The 19,667-nt window shown below is 37.1% G+C and overlaps 1 protein-coding gene across 1 annotated transcript; it reads right to left on the bottom strand.

Moving 5' to 3' along the window:
* Positions 1 to 7,080: 7,080 nt before the first annotated feature.
* LOC148190562 (uncharacterized) lies at positions 7,081 to 18,520 on the bottom strand. The gene is made up of 6 exons (XM_088102817.1): positions 18,398 to 18,520; positions 14,665 to 14,943; positions 14,469 to 14,573; positions 14,036 to 14,389; positions 7,563 to 7,566; positions 7,081 to 7,490 (listed from the first exon to the last, which is right to left on the bottom strand). Exons 1-6 carry the CDS (start codon positions 18,518 to 18,520, stop codon positions 7,081 to 7,083), a joined length of 1,275 nt encoding a protein of 424 aa, XP_087958943.1.
* Between the last annotated feature and the right edge of the window lie 1,147 nt (positions 18,521 to 19,667).

The following is a 19,667-nucleotide window of genomic DNA, read 5'->3' as shown; positions in this document are numbered from 1 at the left end:
AGACTACTGGTGTGGTCATTCAACTGGCCAACCGTAGCACAGTTAACCCTGCAGGTGTGCTTGAGGACGTTCTTGTCCGAGTAGACAAGTTAATTTTTCCTGCAGATTTCTATATCTTGGACATGAAGGATGATGAGGGAATCAGTCCAACAACTATTATCTTGGGAAGACCTTTCATGATGACAGCACGAACCAAGATAGATGTGCATGCAGGATCACTGACAATGGAGATAGGAGACGAGAAGGTGCGGTTCAACGTGTTGGAAGCTGGGAAGCACCAGATTAAAGATCATTCTTTGTTTTGTATTGATTTATCAAGTGATGTTGTAAACAATTTTTCTTTTTCAAATATGTCGTCCCTAATTTTGGACGAAAAAGGAAACTGTAAAGCAGGTGATATTGAGGACGCGGTATTAATAGATGATACCTTTGTGGCGTCCGAGTGTGATGTTAAGGTGGCCGAGAATACCTTAGGCAGTAAGATGTTGCCATCTGTGGTACAGCCACCCGTTTTGGAGAAGGATGCTAAACCAGTGAGACAACCTCAAGGAAGACTAAATCCTCAACTGATGGGGGTTGTAAAGAAAAAGGACACCAAGTTGCTACAAACAGGTCTTAAATATTCAAATTCTGACAGCACTTGGGTGGACCTTATACATGTGGTTCCCAAGAAATATGGAATCACAATGGTCAAGAACCAGAAGGACAAGTTGACTCCTATTCAAGACAGAGGTGGGTCACATAATGTAGTAGTTGACCATCTTAGTAGGATTGAAAAAGGAAAAGATAACATTCCTATCCAGGATGACTTTTCCAATGAAGTCCTACTTCCTTCCACCATGAAGGAGGTAAGTTCCCCCATACTTTTTCTTTGCATTTTATATATAAGGCATACATTGAGGACAATGCATAGTTTAAGTGTGGGGGTGTGGGGAAACAATTAATTTTGTTCCCTATTTTGTTTGTCTATTTTGTTTGTTTTAAATAAATATTTGCATTGGATTTGAGAGTTTGAATCAGTAACTGGAATGATCATGAATTCAAGAGAAAAAAAAATGAGTCATGTTGATATGAGTGGATTGCTTCTATGATTTGCTAATTGAGTTGACTTGAGAATTTCCTGATTAAATCTTTTGTGAAAGAAATTTGAAACCATGTGAGTTTTGGGCTTAATGTTAAGGATGGACCACCATGTGCCATACCTATTTTTTTTGTGTGATTTGCCCATGTTTTGTTGATACTCTAATAGTTAGCTTGATTCTATGTTGTGCAACAGAGGTGAATATGCATGATTTGATATGATTGAGGCATTTCTTGTTTTAGCTACTTGGCCAAATAAACTTGTCCTAACATTAATCCATTGGAACCCTCTTTGAGCCTTAAGCCTATTTTTCTTGTTTCCAGTCATTGTCAAATGAGAAAAGAAGAAAAATCATATGTTCCTTACCTTAGGAAAGAAGAAAGAGTAATGGATTCTGTTAAAAGTAAAGTGATGAATAAGTGTGTGGGTGAGTACCTCACCCACAAAACAATAAAAAGGGTAAAAAGGAAGATGAAAAAGTTGAAGTTTTAAAACAAAAGAGAAAAAAAAAAGAAGAAAAAAAATCTTCCTTAAAAGAGCAAGAAATAGAGTTGTTTTTGAAATCAAGTGTCATTACTCTTTCTATGTCAATTTCAAAAGCTCAGATTCCCAAGAAAATTTCCTACCTTTGCCTTGGCCTCAATAAAACCTTAAAAAGCCCTCATGATCAATAATTGCATGTTTACTGAAGTGTGTGAATGTTAGAGTCTTGCTAAATATCAAGGGTGTCTACTTACATGGGTATTTTGAGTGTAAACACAAGCGAAAAACACTTGAGACAGTTCAGGAGAAATAGATACATGTTGACTTGAGTGTTGTCTTTCATATTTGATTTTCTTGGGAATTCAAAAAGGTTAACTCATGTGTGAAGAATAAAGTGATTCCATTTGCATGTCCATGACAAAGTAATGCCTAAATGATTGATCTATGTCTAGTGCTACTCATTCTTTTGATCCAAGTGCAAATATGAAATAAAATGACTCAGAACAAAGTCTTGGAATTAATCAATTTTGCCCAGGAGTGCAAAAGGATAAGTGTGGGGGTGTGATGAGTGCATATTTATGCCCACATTTATGTTTGAAAATTAAAATTTTGATGGGATAATTGTGTTTAAATGGTTTATTTTAAGTGAATTTGTGATGATTGGAATTATTGGCTTTGGAAAATAAGAGACGTAAAAAGTGAGTTTTAATGCATAAATTATTCTTGGATTTTCTAATGTTTATTTGTGCAGCTGAGAATATAAGTTTTATTGGTCCAAATGGCAATTCAAGGCCCAAAGTCAGATTTTATTTGGAAAATTCAGAAGGGGCTAAAGTGCAGATAGAGGAAATTTCAGGGTATTTGTGCAATTTTGGAAAGTCAGAAAATCTAAAAGATAAAATTCAGTTGTTGAATTTAATTTGGGAATATCAACAGAAAATATCTTCCAAATAATTTTATCATTATCTAAATCTTTTAGTTATTTGGAAGATATAGGATATAAGATAATTAAGTTAATATCTATCAAATATTCTTTGAAACTGATTTAATCTAATGAATATTTGAAAGATATAATATATCAACAGAAAATATCTTATCAACAAACTATTCAAAGTCCAAGCCCAATCAAGCCTATATAAAGAGACCCAAGGGAGGCAGAAAAGGGGACTTCACTTCATACATTCATTCTTCATACTCCTCTCACTTTTCTTTCATCTTGTATTCAACTCCATTCATGGAGAGCTAAGCATCTAGGGCTAATTCTGCTGTAATTCCATTATGGATTCTGAGGTTAGATTGAGTTAATGCAATTGTTTATTTTGATTATTGATTTAAGTTGTTCTCTCTATGTCTTTCATCTCTCTATCAAATTAAAAGCAAAGATTTTTCCATCATAATGTGTTTGAATCTACATGCATATTGATTATATGAGTTCTAGGGTTTCTAGGTTTAATTGAGAATCTACTTTGATTTAATTTAGAAACTTTCATATGATTAAATGGTTTTTACTTTCAATTGAGAATGTACTTTGATTGATTAGTAATAATTTCAACTATAATCAATTGAGAATTTACTTTGATTGATTAGCTTTTAATTTGGTTAGGAGATTTAAGAATAGATATGATTAAACACAATAGAATTTGATTGAGAATGTACTTTGGTTGAATTTATTGTGAATAATCTAGAAAGGTTTTGCATTTGATTGAGAATTTACTTTGGTTAAATGCATGATCGCCCTCAAATTAATTAAGAATGTACTTTAATTAATTTGAAACTTAAACAATAATCAATTGAACAATTATCCGTGAATAACCGATGATGAATCTATCTTGGAAAAGCAGTGGAATTAGCCTATTTCATCGTAACTGTTTTTAAGTTTATTAATTGTTCTTTAAACATTCTCCAAACATCATTTTTATTCATAAGCATTGCATAACATAAGAGTCAGATATTCAAAAGCAATTCCGTGTTCGTTGGGAGACGACTCAGGGTTACTTTAGCCCTATCTACCTTCTTGAATACTACTTGGCAATACTGAAGTTGCCTTGAAAAGTAGTATTAATTTGATAGCTTCAACGACAGCCTATCAATGTCATCAAGTTGAGTCGAATCGAGTCAAAGATTGAGCCAAGTCGGTTTGGGTCATGGATTAAGTCAAGTAGGTCTAGGGCAAAGGGTGAACCAGAATCCAAAAAGTTCCGTTAAAACAGGTCGAGCCAAATAATCCAACCAAGTTGACTTGGATCACAGGTTTAAATGAGTAATTTTAGACTGAAGGTCAAATTGAGTTTGTTTGATCTAAATACTAAAAAGGTTTAAAGAATAATTCTAATGTATTATTTCAAAGAGTAGAGTACCACATATACACACATACAAAGATCCTATAATCCTTCATCTATTAAAGGAATTACAAGTGCACAAATATGCACAAATTATAATAGTATATAAATTATAACTAACATAATATTTGATTGCCTAATATGTTAATAGAATATTTGACATATCTTAACACCCCCACTCAAGTTGGTGCATGGATATCACACATTTCCAACTTGAATAGAGACTCATTAAACAATCTTCTTGACACTCCTTTGGTGAGAACATCAGCCAATTGCAATTCTGATCTTACAAAAGGAAATGAAATTATTCCAGCTTCAAGCTTCTGTTTGATGAAATGTCTATCAATCTCCACATGCTTTGTTCTATCATGTTGCACAGGATTGTGAGCAATTGCTACAGCTGAAATAATGTCACAATACAAACTCATAGTTTCATTTGGTTTAAAGCCCAAATCTGATAGCACATTTTTAATCCATAAAAGTTCACATACACCTAGTGTTTTGCCTTTGAATTCTGCTTCAACACTAGATCTTGCTACTACAAGTTGTTTTTTACTCCTCCTGTGACATCCCAATTATATATAGAAAGCATATATAATAAAGACGTCATCATTTCATAATATAGGAAAGCAGTCAAGAGAAATTTTAAGGATTACAGTCATCCTTAGAATAGCGTGGAATTGAAAACTAGAGTATTAGAGTTTCTCCCTAGAATTTACAGAGAATTTAAAACTTTAAATGCACAAAAGTTCTTCAAAACTAGCAAATAAAAGCTAGCGAATCTAAGCCGCAACATTGCCGTCCCCATCAAGGACTGTTTCCAAAGTATCCTCCTTGCCATCTGCTCCCACCCAAGTGGGTGATCACTGCATATACCCAAACAAGTAGGGGTAAGCTAGACATAAAAAGCATGTTATTCAACCTCACACGATATGCAAAAATCACTCAAACATGGTAAAATGACATCACACGACTCGTTGCTTTATAGACTGACTCGTCCGGACTAGAATCGAGCTATGGCGGGTCTTGCACTCGTGGTGGCTTATGAAACTATAATCACCAAAGAAACATACCCAAACAACATAAACACATAAGCAAGGATGAGCTAGATATAAAAGCATGTTATACATATAGTACAGTTAATCCATGTCATCATACTTAGTTGCATATAAAAGAACAAATGAAGCATACCCATTAAATCACGACTCACACACTCACATGACTCATCCGGATTTGTATAACTGTCGAACTATTGGTCATCTTTGCACTTGCATAGTTCAGCTGGCCCTCCCCAACACTAGCAAGGTAAATCCCACAACCTGTCTATGTCTAAATTCAAAGACTATAGACGGGGACCTCCCTCTACTCTCACCACTTACACTGTTCTTCTCTATGTGAGCACGGACAATGCTTTGAGTGTAGGGATAGACATAGCAGTTCAAAGCTCCATACAGTTATACAGAACGACAACAACACCCCACACAATCACTTCCAGTCATCTCTCCCTGAGATGTCCAATTCATACTCACATACATCATTATAGTTCACAACCATGTTCAAATGCATAATTCAAACGCAATAAAATCCAATCATTTTAGAAATCATACAAACTGAATATATCACAAAATAAATTAACAGTACATAATCTGTTCAATAAGATTTAAGTTAAAAACTTGTCGAGTAGACTTCTAGGAAAGAGAGGTGGTCACAATGGACAACTTAAGTACCAAGTCTTTCCTTAGCCAAAGTGTTCCTCAACTAGTTTTTAACAAATTTCTTATTTACAGATTCAAAACAACAACATATAATATTAACACTGAATTTCAATATAGATAAACATACAGTAAGCATTAACAGTATTCACACAGAATTTCAAGACATGAATAGTAATAAAACAATACTAAATCATAATATAAAAGCATAGAAATACTAAATCATAATATAAAAGCATAGAAAAGTTAGCTCCCCTACCTCTATTCCAGACTTAATCTCTTGTTCCGAATTTGTTTCCCCGAAAACTCTTCAGAACCTCTACTCTTCTTGCAACTAAAAATTTCTCCCTAACTCTTTCTTCTCTATTTCTCAAGCTCTCACTTGATTCCTCTTCTCTTGGTGCAGAATACTCTTCCCTCCCATGACTAATTATAGGTAAAAAAATTTACTATTCATTAATTTTTTAATATTATTTATTATTTTAATATTATTTTAAAATAATATTTTAATCATCTACTTGATTAAATCTGATCCTAATTTCTTCCATGCTAAGGAATTCTTATTCTAATTCCTTCCATGCTAAGAAATTCTTATCCTTTTTTTTCACTATTCACTATTCACTTTTTACTATTCACTATTCACTTTTTATTATTTAATTTTCTAAAAAAAATCCTAAATAAGTTATAAAAAAATTTGAACCTCTCCTTCTAGAATTACTATAATTTTATATCCAAAATTTACATTTTTCTATCCATTAAAATTATTATTACTAATAAAATGCTAAAATTTACTATTATAAATATTTTTCATGGGTCTTACACCTCCAAGTTACAAGATTCCCTCCAACAAAAGTAAAGTATCTAGAGGTGATCTTCTATCATCTTTTGAACCTGCCCAATCTGCATTAGTGTACCCTTCTACCTTTAAGGTTCCATGATTTGAGAACAAAATTCCCTTTTCCAGGAGCGGACTTCAAATATCTTAAAATCTTCTCAACAACATCCATATGAAGCTTTCGTGGGTCATGCATAAATTGACTAACAACATTTATTGCATAGGTGATATCTGAACGTGTATGACACAAATAAATTAATTTTCCTACTAGCCTTTGGTATCTCCTATGTCTATGCTTGCTGAATTTGAACATTAAAAGAGTTTATGATTTTGTTCAATTGGTGTATCAACTAGTTTACTCCCAAGCAGCCTAGTTTCCATCAGTAAGTCAATAATATATTTTCTTTGACACAGAAAAATACCATGTTTTGATCTAGCTACTTCAATACCCAAAAAATATTTGAGGTTTTCAAGTTGTTTCATCTCAAATTCAGATGCAAGGTATTGTTGTAAGCTAGAAATCTCATCTTGGTCATTTCCTGTAACAATCATGTCATCTACATATATATCAAAGCTGTAATTTTTCCTTTTCCTCTCTTAAAAAATAAGGTGTGATCAGATTTACTTGCTCTATAGCCAAAAGCCTTCATAGACTTGGTAAACCTTCCAAATCATGCTCTTGGGCATTGTTTTAATCCATATAGTACCTTCTTTAACTTTGGCTTGGAGGTCTGGTTCATATTTAGCTGGAGGTTGACCATGATTAGAACGAGGTGGAAGAATATATTGAACAGTAGTAGACTCAGTGTTTGGTGTGATGGTGGTCTCACGCATACAAGAATCAATTCCATGATCAACTTCATCTAAATTAGTATTAGCAGAGATAGGATCAGAAGGTACCTCTGAAGAGCCAAGCTGAATCGGTGGAGAAGATTGAGCCAATTGGTTATGATCAGAAGACACTGTATTATCCAGAAAAGAAGTGTCCACATTTAGGATTGGCTCACTTCCAGCAGAATGATCCTCACACGATAATTTATCTTCACAATATAAATTTATATCTCAGATATCAAACATACTAACATAATTATTATGCGCTTCACTTTTATTGCCTCCCTGAAGTGGAGAATCAACATAAAAAATTCATGCTCATTAAATGTCACATCCATAGAAATATAATTTTTTTTTTATTGTGGATGGTAAGCACGAATAACCTTTCTGAGTTGACCCATACCCAACAAAAAAACATTTGATAGCTCGTTCTTCAAGCTTTATACGTTGATGTGGGTGTAAGTGAACATATATAACACATCCAAAAATATGAGGTGGTAAATAAACTATGGGAGAAAGGATACAATGATCAAACAACACATCGAAAGGACTTCGAAATTTAAGCACACTAGAAGGGGTTCAATTAATTAAATAAACCACAAGGCTCACAGCCTCACCCCATAAATGAGATGGGACATTTTACCATCTATCAAAAGTGATCTTGCCACCTCTAATATATGTCTATTTTTCCTCTCAGCCACTCCATTTTATTGTGGTGAATAAGGACATGTAGTTTGATGCAATATGCCTTTAGAGTTCATGAACTCTATTAATTCAGTCTTAAAATATTCTCATCCATTGTTTGATCGAATAACCTTAATAGATGTGTTAAATTGTGTAACAATCATATGATAGAAGGAACGAACCACATCACACACATCACTTTTATGTTTAAGCAAATATACCAAGGTTACTCTAGTACAATCATCAACAAAACTGATAAACCATTTTTTTCATTATGAGTAGATTGTGGGTCAGGGTCCCAAACATCTGTGTGAATTAATGAAAAAGGAAAATCAGATTTGTTATTGCTTAAAGGAAACACAACATGATGATTTTTTTGCCATAACACAAGTTTCACAAAAAAATCAGAAATATTGCATTTATGAAAGTGATGGAAATAATTTTTTTAAATAACCAAAAAGAGGGATGTCCCAATAGTCTATCCCATAACCAAATTTCTTTTTTGTTTTTATCTTGTAGGTGATCATTCACAAAACAAATCAACCCTCTTTTATGAGTTTGTTGTGAGACACTTTCAAGATAATACAATCTTTCAATTTCTCTACCACTGACAATCTTTTGAATGTTCTGAAAAGACAATGGGTTGGGTAAAACAAGAGAACACAAGAATGTGATTTGATTAACTTCCTAACGGAGATAAGATTACAATCTAATGTAATTTAATGTAGGAACTAAAGACCGAATCAAATCGATCCAAGAAAAAAGTTGAAACGAGAATTCACACCAAATAATCGAGTCAAGTCACACCTTCTTCTGCAATGCTGCAAATGCGTCCAGTGAAATGAAGATGAACGTGCATCTCCAATCGCGATGCACACCTCCAAACCATAAGAAGAAAGCGCACCTCCAAGCCAGAGGAAGAAAGTGTAGCTCCAAGAAAAAAAACCACTACAGAGTGAATTTTAGGATTTAGAAATACATTTCGAAACACCAGAATAGTCATTCCATAATTTAAAAACATATTTTAGAATTGATATTCCGAAATGTAGTTTTAGATCAATAAATGATTTTTGGAATATATGTTTCAAAAACCTTTTTCATATTTTGGAATGTATTTTAGGATCTAAAGTATGAAATTTTTTTCCAAGAATAGGTGTTTTAGAAGGCATTTTTCATATATGCAAATACTGTTCGAAACACTTGTTCCAGAATACAATAATGTATGATTTGGACTTCATTTCGTAGTAGAGCCCACCACTAGTGAAAATGAAAAAGGAGGTGTAGAAAAAAATATTATTTTGAACAAAATGAAAGTATTTTTGTGTGGTAGCATACGACGTGTGGCATGTGGCGTGTTGAATGGGACTCCTTCGTCACGTCATGCATAGGTTGAAGGAAAGTTGGTGCAAAACATAGTGAGAGAAGAAGAATGAAGTGTTGGGCATGATGAAGGTGTAGTAGTATATTAGTGGGAAAACCAAATTGGTTTGTTTTAAACTATCATGTTATACTTCGTTATAATAATATCAATGACTTTTTAAAAATCTGTAAATATCGGCCATTAAAAATAACACAATACACAAAATTAACCGTTACAACTTACACATTTTTTTAGTATTTCCTTTCAAATGTTTGTCATTTGGATTTTAGCATCTCATTTTATAATTAGTCTAGAGAAAAATCTTAATCGAAAATAAGATAATCCCAGTGCAAGAGAAAATTATAATCTGAGTTTTTCTAGTAATGATACTATAAGAGACCTTGATCGCAAGATTATTTATAGAAGTCCATATTTTAATGCAAAATTGTTTTTAATATGCTACGCGTTCAAATTGTTCAACCACTAGAATTCGGAAACGTCTGCTTGAAATAGTGGATTGCCAAAAGCAAAAGTAGAAAGAAACTTTTGTTATCAAATATATCTTATTCGTGCTCCTAGCTTTGTTGACTTACCAACGGAATTGAGAATTGTAAAGTAAATGCTTTTTCCTTTCTAATCAAAATTCTTTCTACTTTTATTATAATTAATTTTTGTCGTCAAAAAGTATTTATCATATTAAAATAATTATTAATGTCACTTAATTTTTTTTAATCTTTTAACACGTCAAAATTTGAAATTACTCACAGATAAATAAGATTAGTTATTCATATAAATTAATCATTCATGTAAATTCACTAGTGCAAAAATGACTTTTAACGTCACCCCATAGACGTCCGTCCATAACAACCCCAACGTAAATAATTAACCGGTGGCATATCCATAAATAAGTGAAACTCTAGACGTCTGTTGTGGGGTGACGGACATCTATAATATTATAGACGTCCGTCCCCCCATATCGGACGTTTCAGGTGCTGACAGAGTGGTTGAAAAATTAATTGTCTTCAGTCCCTTAAACGTCCGTTGTGGAGGGGGCCGGACGTCTATAATATTATAGACGTCCGGCCCCCCATATCGGACGTTTAGGGTGCTGAGAGGTGGTTGAAGAATTAATTGTCTCTCAGCCCCTTAAACGTCCGTTGTGGAGGGGGTCGGACGTCTATAATATTATAGACTTCCGGCCCACCCCCCACAACGGACGTGTAAGGGGCTGACAGGGAAGTTGAAGCGTTCATTTGTTCAGCCTCTTAGACGTCCGTTGTGGGGGGGACGGACGTCTATAATATTATAGACGTCCGGGCCCCTCCCACGGACGTCTAAAACCCCCCGCGAATATCAATTTTAAATCCCAAAAGATGTCATATTAGTGATAGCCCCGACGTCTATAGGATTATAAACGTCGGGGCCCCATAGTACCGAACGTCTAATAGTATTTATACTAAAACGCGAACCCGCGAGCAGTTACGCTCACTCTTTATCGTCTTCCCTATGATGAAATATCTTTGATTTGAACCAATTAAAAATCGTTTTTGGTGCGTTTTGGTGCGTTTTGGTGCGTTTTGGTGCAGTTTGTTGTGTGCTCTTGGGCGACATTTTTGACTGTTTTTGGCCTACGTTTTAGGCCGTGCGCTCCTCGATTTCCCTCCCTTTCATTTGGAATCTACTTTTCAGGTTAGCTTGTTCGTTGATAAAGGATTTTTGTATGCATGTTATTGGTTTTGTGTATGCATGTTTTTGACTCTAAGGTATGCATGTGTTATTGGCTTTTGAATATGCATGTAATAGTTGTGTAATTATAATTATGATATGTTAATGTAAGTATCAAATCATTGAGTGACACTTAGTTCCCGTTTGAAATTTAACACAAACGATTAATCTTTTAATCGTTTGTGTTAAAATTTGAATTGTCTGATTGGACAGTTTGAGAAAATTAATTTTCATAATTTGCAAAACATGTCAATTGGAGTTTATGGATAAGATTGATAAAATTTCGGTTCAGTATTTGTGTTGTTCTCTAGATGCATATTTGATTATGGTCATCGTTGACTACTCTCATTTCATGTATTTCGGAGACCAATGCGAAATACTGCCGAAATCTTATCAATTTTATCATGTAGACTTCTTTGCACGTGTCTTAGCAAATTATGAAAATTAATTTTTTTGAATGGGTAGGGCCTAACCTTGTGAGAGTTAAAAAACTTATACTGATGCACTTGTAGCTGGATGAATGAACGTCGCATCAGTGAAGAATATGATAAGGGTGCTCCACGAAAGACAAAGGCTAAATGATGCACCACACTTGTTATCACGAGGTGGTTATGCAAAACTGGAAAAGAAACTTAGAAAGTCTAGAGCGGATGCCTTGGGACTTGAGTTGCCGGACCTAGCACCTACACCTGCTAGGTACGAGCTATGGAAGGCTGCTTGGACTAAATCTGATGGGAACATGACATGTTCCTCAGCTGCCTTGATCTCACAGAGATATGTAAGTTCAAATTATAAGCAGTTGTTTGATTGTGTATCTATCACAGCATGCCTTCTAAGTAACGATTGTTTTTTTATGTGCAGGATGAGTTGGTTGAGCAGCAGACTTAGGACACATTTGCTGGCCAAGGTAGGGACGACATTCTAACAACGACCATTGGAAGGCCCGAGCACTCAGGACGTGTACGTGGAGTTCCTAGGGCGATTGGTCTTCGTGACTACTTTGGCCATATACAGAAAACCCCCCATCAATGAGTCAAGAGACACTGAGGCATATGGATCTTTAGTGGGAGGAAAGACTCAACCAAAGCATGAGATCAATGGAGCAACGATTCATGGAGCAGCTACAAGAACAAAAAGAAATACAAAGAGCGCTTGAAGAAAAGCTGCATTCCATGACGTAAGGCAACATGGGGGCCGCTAAAACTCCCACACCACCTCGTGTCAGCACTAGAGGATCATGCTCTGCTGTAGAACCCACTCAGTATAGTGGTCAGTATCAGCTGTTGGTTGATGGGGATCGCCCACGCATTGTGGCTGTCGGACGCGTGCTTGAGGGAGGGCAGACTATTCATGGTGTTGCCATATTACCATTAGCACGTGCGTATGACTATTTAAGAGGTTCGGGATCCCCAGGCTCAGGTGCCTATACCCACTCTAGAAATTAACTTTGCGGGGGAGGCCATAGGATCATTTATTGCCTGGCCTAGAGCATTGATCATGGCACACATTTCTACTCCATAGGTATAATGTCTTTTTCCTTAGTATTTCTATGTTTATTCTTCAAATATTTGTTGATAACTCTTTGACGTAAATTCTTATCTTCATTTCACACGTCCTTAGAAGCAGCCAATTCATGATACAGTCATACATGAAGATGATGACATGGATGAAGCGGAGGATGATCCTCTATTAAAGCTAATGACAAAATTACCCAGGTTGAAGAAAACACAATTAAAACTATACTGGGATTTGAGAGTATTTGGTGTTCCCCCACATGTGCCCATTTATATCACATTCTTTGATGCATTGGAGGTGATTGGGGGAGACAGGATGTTAAATATTTCCATCATTCAACTGTGGTGCATGTAAGATAGTCAATTTGGTTATTTATTTAGATTCTTATAGTTTCTAACAAGTTAACTTTGTTGTTTTAGGTACATGGACACAATCGTTTTAGACCAAGGTCGGTCTTCCATGTATGGATTTGTTGAACCTTAGACCATTCAACCGTCTGGTAACACACTTCAAAACAGACAACATTATTTGCAAACATGGATGGATGAGTCAAAAACAGACGTACACTACAAAAAAGTAGGGCATTACCGAAGGCCAGAAGCCCTCGGAAAATGCCAAAAGCCGTCGATAATGGGTGTTTACCGAAGGCCTATCGGCGGCCAAAAATCCTTCGGTAAATCCCCTGTCGCTAACCATTACCGAGGGCTTTCGCCCTTCGGTAATTACCGAGGGCCAGAAGCCTTCGGTAATTACCGAAGGGCAAAAGCCCTCGCTAATTACCGAAGGGCAAAAGCCTTCGGTAATTACCGAAGGGCGAAAGCCCTCGGTAAGTTCCGAAGGGCAGGAGCCCTCGGTAATGAGCATACGATGGTATTTACCGAAGGGCGAAAGCCTTCGGTAATGGCCATACGAGGGCATTTACCGAAGGGCAAAAGCCTTCGGTAAAATGCAGGGCAGGTTTCAGCAAAATGGTTTTTCTTGTGCAACCCAGACCTGTATAACAAATTTCAATTACAAACAGACCTGCATAACAGTTTTCAAACACATACAAACATGCATAATGTGCATCTCAAAGATCCAATCAATGATCAATATCCAATGCACATCAAATAATCCACAAGACATCCATTAATGTATAAATAATGTATGGGGTAGTTCAAACATAAAACAATGTAACACAAGGATGTTGTAACATCCAAAGTCTGTAAGTACATCTAACATTGAAATGATATCAACTGAAAATGTTCTAATATCCAAATGTTTGTCTAACAAGTAATAAGAAAATGAAACCTAATAATGTACATAACTATCATCAGAATGATTTTCATCATCCTGCTCCTCTATTGATGGCTGGACTGGTGTGGGTTGGACTGATGAGGGTTGGACTGATGAGGGTTGGACTGAAGTGAGCTGCTGAGTGGCAGCAGGTGATGAGGAGGCTCGTGGCTGGGTCAGAGGGATATTTTGTACTTCCTGTGAGGTTTCAGGCAAGACTCTCATGATCAGGGCCTTGAAGTTCGTAAACTCTGTTCTGAGATCAGTGATCTCCTGGTCACGTTGATGGAGTTCCTGCCTCAGGCGAACAACCTCGTCAGGAGTAGTGGTGGAAGAAGAAGGCTGGTGCTTCAGAGTACCTCCTCTGGATGCTGTATAGTTTGCAGCAAGCTGTCCCGCACCATATACTCGTCCCTTTTTCTTCCCACCAACGATGTCGATCCAGCACTGTGTCCTACGGATGTCATCATCTGCATTACTGGCATCATCCGGTGTAGGAGCTGACTCATGTTCAGATCTAACCTGTGAAAGTCTCGTAGAAAAGTCTTCCTGTTGAAACATTAAAAGCAATGTTAGAGAACGATAGTATAACAGAAATAAAAAGTTAGTAATAGTGTTATTTGCTTACATGAGTCTTCCGAGATCTTTCATCAACAAATTGATTAGTTCCCTTCCGAACATGAGTCTGTGCAAAGACCTCATCAACATGGACCGCCCGTCCTAGAGCCTGTGCCTGTAACATAATTAAGAATTACAAGCGTACATATGAAATACAATATACATAACTTGTGTATGAAAGAAAAAGTTATGTAATGAGATTATACCATACGAATGGCATGCTCATGAATGGTGATCGACCCACCAGTATGCAGGGTGCCACCCCTTTCAGACGCTCTGTTCCGCTGGGCTTTGGCACACTTATTGCGGAACTCTACTGTATTCCAATGGGCCAGTAAAGAGTTCCAAATGTGCTCACCCAGCCAGTTAGGGCGCTGTGCTGCATTCCGGGCATCCCTAAACATCTCTGACAGCCGATGAGATGCTTTCATGTGGAAATTTCTGTGTATCTGAGTTTCATGTTCAGGTTTCCACTGCACCTTCATCTGTAACATTAAAGAGAACAAACATTGATTACAGAACATACTAAAATAAGAGGGACAATTAGTTTAGTGGATTGTTCACCTGAAAACGCTCCCAGAATGCCTTTCTGTCGTCGTGAGGTATTGCTCCCCAAGTAGGCCATGGACTTAAAAACTGTTGCTTTATTGAACGTGTGATGGCCTGGGAAGCAACCCTAGATGGAATAAACCTGCATAACAAAACTCATTTCAATTACAATATGGTTTAAACATCAAATGATATCAACAGATTATAAACTTACCCTTTACCATAGGGCTCAATCCATGGTCGATCATGGAGGGGCGGGTCAACATCTTCAGCATCACCACTTGAATCTGGATCACCAAGTGGTGTGACAGTCTCAGAAGGAGGTACAGAAGATGAGGACGGTATAGAAGTAGGGTCAGGGAGAGGAGTGGGGGTAATAACAATAGGGGGAGGAGTGGGGGTGGCAATAATAGGAGGAGGAAGAGGGTCTGCTGTAGGGGCTGTAGAAGGGTGTGCTGCAGGAGGAGGAGAAGGGTCTACTGCAGTGGTAGTAGAAGGGTGTACTGCAGGTGTAGGAGTCTGTATACTAGGGGTAGGAGAAGGCCCCACAGATGATGTACTACCGGGAGCAGGGGTAGGTAGTCTAGCAGGCACCCTAAGTACATACTTTGGTGCCTGCCGTTGCCTCTTTGTAGGCCTTGCTACCCCTTTTCCTTTATCAGGACGCTCTGAACCTTGTCCTGTCATTACTGCACTCAAATGGTTACAAATAAAGCGAAAAAAATATAAACAAATAAAGAAGGATGAATTGTTTTCAAAGTCAATGTATAAGTAATTGCAAACAACTTAAAGATGGTATTTTAGATAATGGTAATGAAATGATAGTCCAATTTGCTACAATAGATGTTCAACATTCAATCATCGTCATCATCATCATCATCTTCATCTTCATCTTCATCTTCAGCATCGTCTTCTTCTTCTTGTTCTTCTTCTTCATCGTCATCATCACCATCATCTTCTTCTTCTTGTTCTTCTTCATCTTCTTCTTCTTCTTCTTCTTCTTCCTCTTGTTCTTCATCACCTTGTATTGTTGCTTCTAATTCATCTCCATCACCATCAGGGTCGACCAATGCGGTTATACGTTCAACTTCGATAATTTCTTGTGATTGTGACATTTGGTCAAGTTGGTAGGCTACATCTTCCTCAACTTCATTTGAGTCTATGCGACCTCTAGGCTTCGTTTGTATTGCTACGGCCCAACCACGCTTGTCAATATTGCGAAATGGTGGATGTCGCAACCGGAATCGCGACGGGACGACGATCCAAAAAAGAAACGGGTTTTGAAAAGAGATTTTGGAGTCGCCACCATAGTTTATTCTGGAAAACTACGGAAAAAACCATAAAATAATAAGACACGGTCCACGAAAACCAGATTCTGGGTTCGGGAGTCGGTTACGCGTAGGGAAGGTATTAGCACCCTACAGCGCCTGCCCGAAGGCAGTACCTTTAACTAAATGCGCGAATTTGATGTGGGTTTCAAAATGTTTAACTATCCCTAAAATAAAAATAAAAATAAACAAAATATATTTTTTAGTTTTTTTGGGCCCGACAAGGATTGACCTTGCTCCTACGTATTCTCATTCAAAATGAGAAATCAGGGTTACGTAGTTCTAGCAGAAACTGTGTTGAAAATTTTGACTAAGAAATTGTTTGAGAATTTTGTTTGGAATTGATTTTGGATTTTTGGGAAGTGAACCTGACAAGGACTAGCCTTGCTCCTACGTATCTCCATTTTTGATGGAGAATCAAGGATCACGTAGTTCTAGCTGAAAGATTACTTGTAGCTGGGAATATTTTAGTATTTTTAATAAAGAAGGAAAAGGTTTTCTAGCACAAGGCCTACGCGAGCGGTCGCACGTGTGCTTAAACCTTTTCAAATATTTTTATTTGATTTTTAACTTTTGTAAAAGAAAAGGAAAAGGTTTTTTAGCACAAGGCCTACGCGAGCGGTCGCACGTGTGCTTAAACCTTTCAAATATTTTTATTTGATTTTTAACTTTTGTAAAAGAAAAGGAAAAGGTTTTTTAGCACAAGGCCTACGCGAGCGGTCGCACGTGTGCTTAAAACCTTTTCAAAATATTTTTATTTGATTTTTAACTTTTGTAAAAGAAAAGGAAAAGGTTTTTTAGCACAAGGCCTACGCGAGCGGTCGCACGTGTGCTTAAACCTTTTCAAAATATTTTTGTTTGATTTTTAACTTTTGTAAAAGAAAGGGAAAAGATTTTCAGCACAAGGCCTACGCGAGCGGTCGCACGTGTGCTTAAACCTTTTCAAAATATTTTTATTTGATTTTTAACTTTTGTAGAAGAAAAGGAAAAGATTTTCAGCACAAGGCCTACGCGAGCGGTCGCACGTGTGCTTAAAACCTTTTCAAAATATTTTTGAAATTTTATTTAAGAAAAGAAGAAAAGGTTTTTAGCACAAGGACGACGCGAGCGGTCACACGTGCGCTTGAACCTTTAAAACTTTTCTTGTAAATTTATTTAAGGAAGAAGAAGAGGCTTTTAGCACAAGGACGACGCGAGCGGTCACACGTGTGCTTAAACCTTTAAAACATATTTTTGATATTTTATTTAAGAAAAGAAGAAAAGGTTTTTAGCACAAGGACGACGCGAGCGGTCACACGTGTGCTTAAACCTTTAAAATATTTTTGTAATTTTTTATTATTATTTTTATTATCGTCATTTTCGTGTTTAAAGTGCAGCAAATAAACTAAAATGAAAATAAAAGACAAGATCTAGGAGTGGGGTTATCATACAAAGGGGTTACATACAGTAAAAACTAATAACCAAACAAATACTAATAAAAATAAAAGAACAAAAGCATAAAAATAAAGCAAGAGAACAACCCAATAAGAATAGGGGTGCAGAAATAAAAAACCAGGAGTGCAACTCGAGATTTCTTATCTAGGTCCCAAGATAGGGGTGCAGCAGTAAAGTTGGAGGTGCATCCTGAAATAATGTGCTCAAGCCCAATTCCTGTTTTTTTATTTTTGTTTGCAGAAACAAACTGGGCTTCGACCCAAATGAAAAGGGGTGCGAATGGAGATGCACGTGTGGCAGGAAGAGATGGGAAGCAAACCGCACCAGCCCAAGGCCTCTTAACCCTAATCAGAAACCCATTAGGGGTTCCTCCAACTTCATCTCATTTGTGTAGGCAGCCCTGAGACCCAGGGTCATCTCCTCTGAAGGAAAGAAAACAGAGACGCTCATCTCTGCCACCCACGGCCATGACTCAGCCTCCCCACAAACCGGCCACCGCTAACCGCGGTTCGCGGCGTCGTCAACGACGACAGACGCCACCGGAGCCATCGCCGGCCACAACACCACGTTCCCCTTCTTCTTCTTCTCTTCGCGCGTGAGGGAAAAGCGCTCCCATTCATCGCCGAACACCGCTTCCTCCGAAACCAGCCACTGCGCCACCGAAACCAGCCACCGCGCCACCACCTCTTCCAGTCTTGGCGTCGGCGGCAACCCCAAGCGCCACCGGAACCGTTTCCAACCGCGGCGTCATCGGCCTTGGAGGCCGCCACCGATGGGCTCTCCTATTCTCCTTTCTCTATTTTCTGTTTTAGTGTTTGGGTTGTTGGGATGAATTTATGTGATGGGAAACATGGCTGAGGTTAGGAACCAAGTGAGTTACTTGTTCTCTGTTTTTCAGGTGCTGAACAAATGAAAGATGAGTTGATGATGAGGAAGGTATTTGTTCAAACTCACGGTTGCTATGGAGGCAAGGATGGTTCGAAGAGGAGGATGAGGATGGTCCGGCCAAATTGAAAAAGGATTGAAGGGTTCACAGTGGTTTAGTCATTTCTGGTTTTGTGATTTTCTTCTTGCAGGTTTGAGTGGATAAACGAAGATGCCTGGGAAGTGATGGCAGGGAGGTATGATTGATCTCGGGTGTTGGAGATGAAAAGGAAGAAGAAAGGGATGAGGATGATAGGTGCTGGCCGTGGGTGAGACCAAGGTTGGAGTGGGCAAAGGCTAGGAAAATGAGGGAATGATGATGAAGGTTGGGGGAATGGTCGTTCTTTTTCTTAGCACTGAGGCGTGGTGTCCGTGATGTTATCGGGGTGGCTACGGGTTAGAGGAGCGGAGGAGTGGAGAGCTATAGAGCATGTGCCAGTATCCCTGTGAGGGAGGATGATGCTCCCTCTACCCCCGAGGAACAGTTTCTTCCTCTTCTTTCTTTCCAAAAATCTTGGAAATATTCCCCCTAACCAACTCGTCTACCTTAACCACCTGGTCTCCCCCCAGACACGCATTCCATACCCCCCTTTTTCCACGTTTTTTTTCTTTTCTTATTATATTTTTTTATTTCAATTTTATTTTATTTTTTATTTTATTTTTAATTTTATTTTTCAATTTTTCAATTATTTTGATTAATTAACTCTATTAAAACAAAATTAAAGATAAGAAATAAAATAGAAATTGAATAAAAAGTAAAGATCTAAATACATAAAAATAGAATAAAATAAAAAGGTAAAATAAAATAAAATAAAAAAAATAACAAATAACCAATAAAAACAATCTTTTACAATCCGGACAAAATTGAGTGTTGACAGCTGCCCCTCTTTACTTAGATATTACTAAATAATATGAAAATTTAATCTTTTCGTATTATTTAAGTAAAGCTAAGTAAAGATAAAAACACTAATTTT

The sequence above is a fragment of the Vigna umbellata genome, unplaced genomic scaffold, assembly GCF_029865625.1.
Source record: "Vigna umbellata cultivar VRB3 unplaced genomic scaffold, Vumbellata_1.0 scaffold_763, whole genome shotgun sequence".
In the NCBI taxonomy this organism is placed as follows: domain Eukaryota; kingdom Viridiplantae; phylum Streptophyta; class Magnoliopsida; order Fabales; family Fabaceae; genus Vigna; species Vigna umbellata.
The sequence above is the reverse complement of the archived record's forward strand: the minus strand, read 5'-3'. Positions and strand labels throughout refer to the sequence as shown.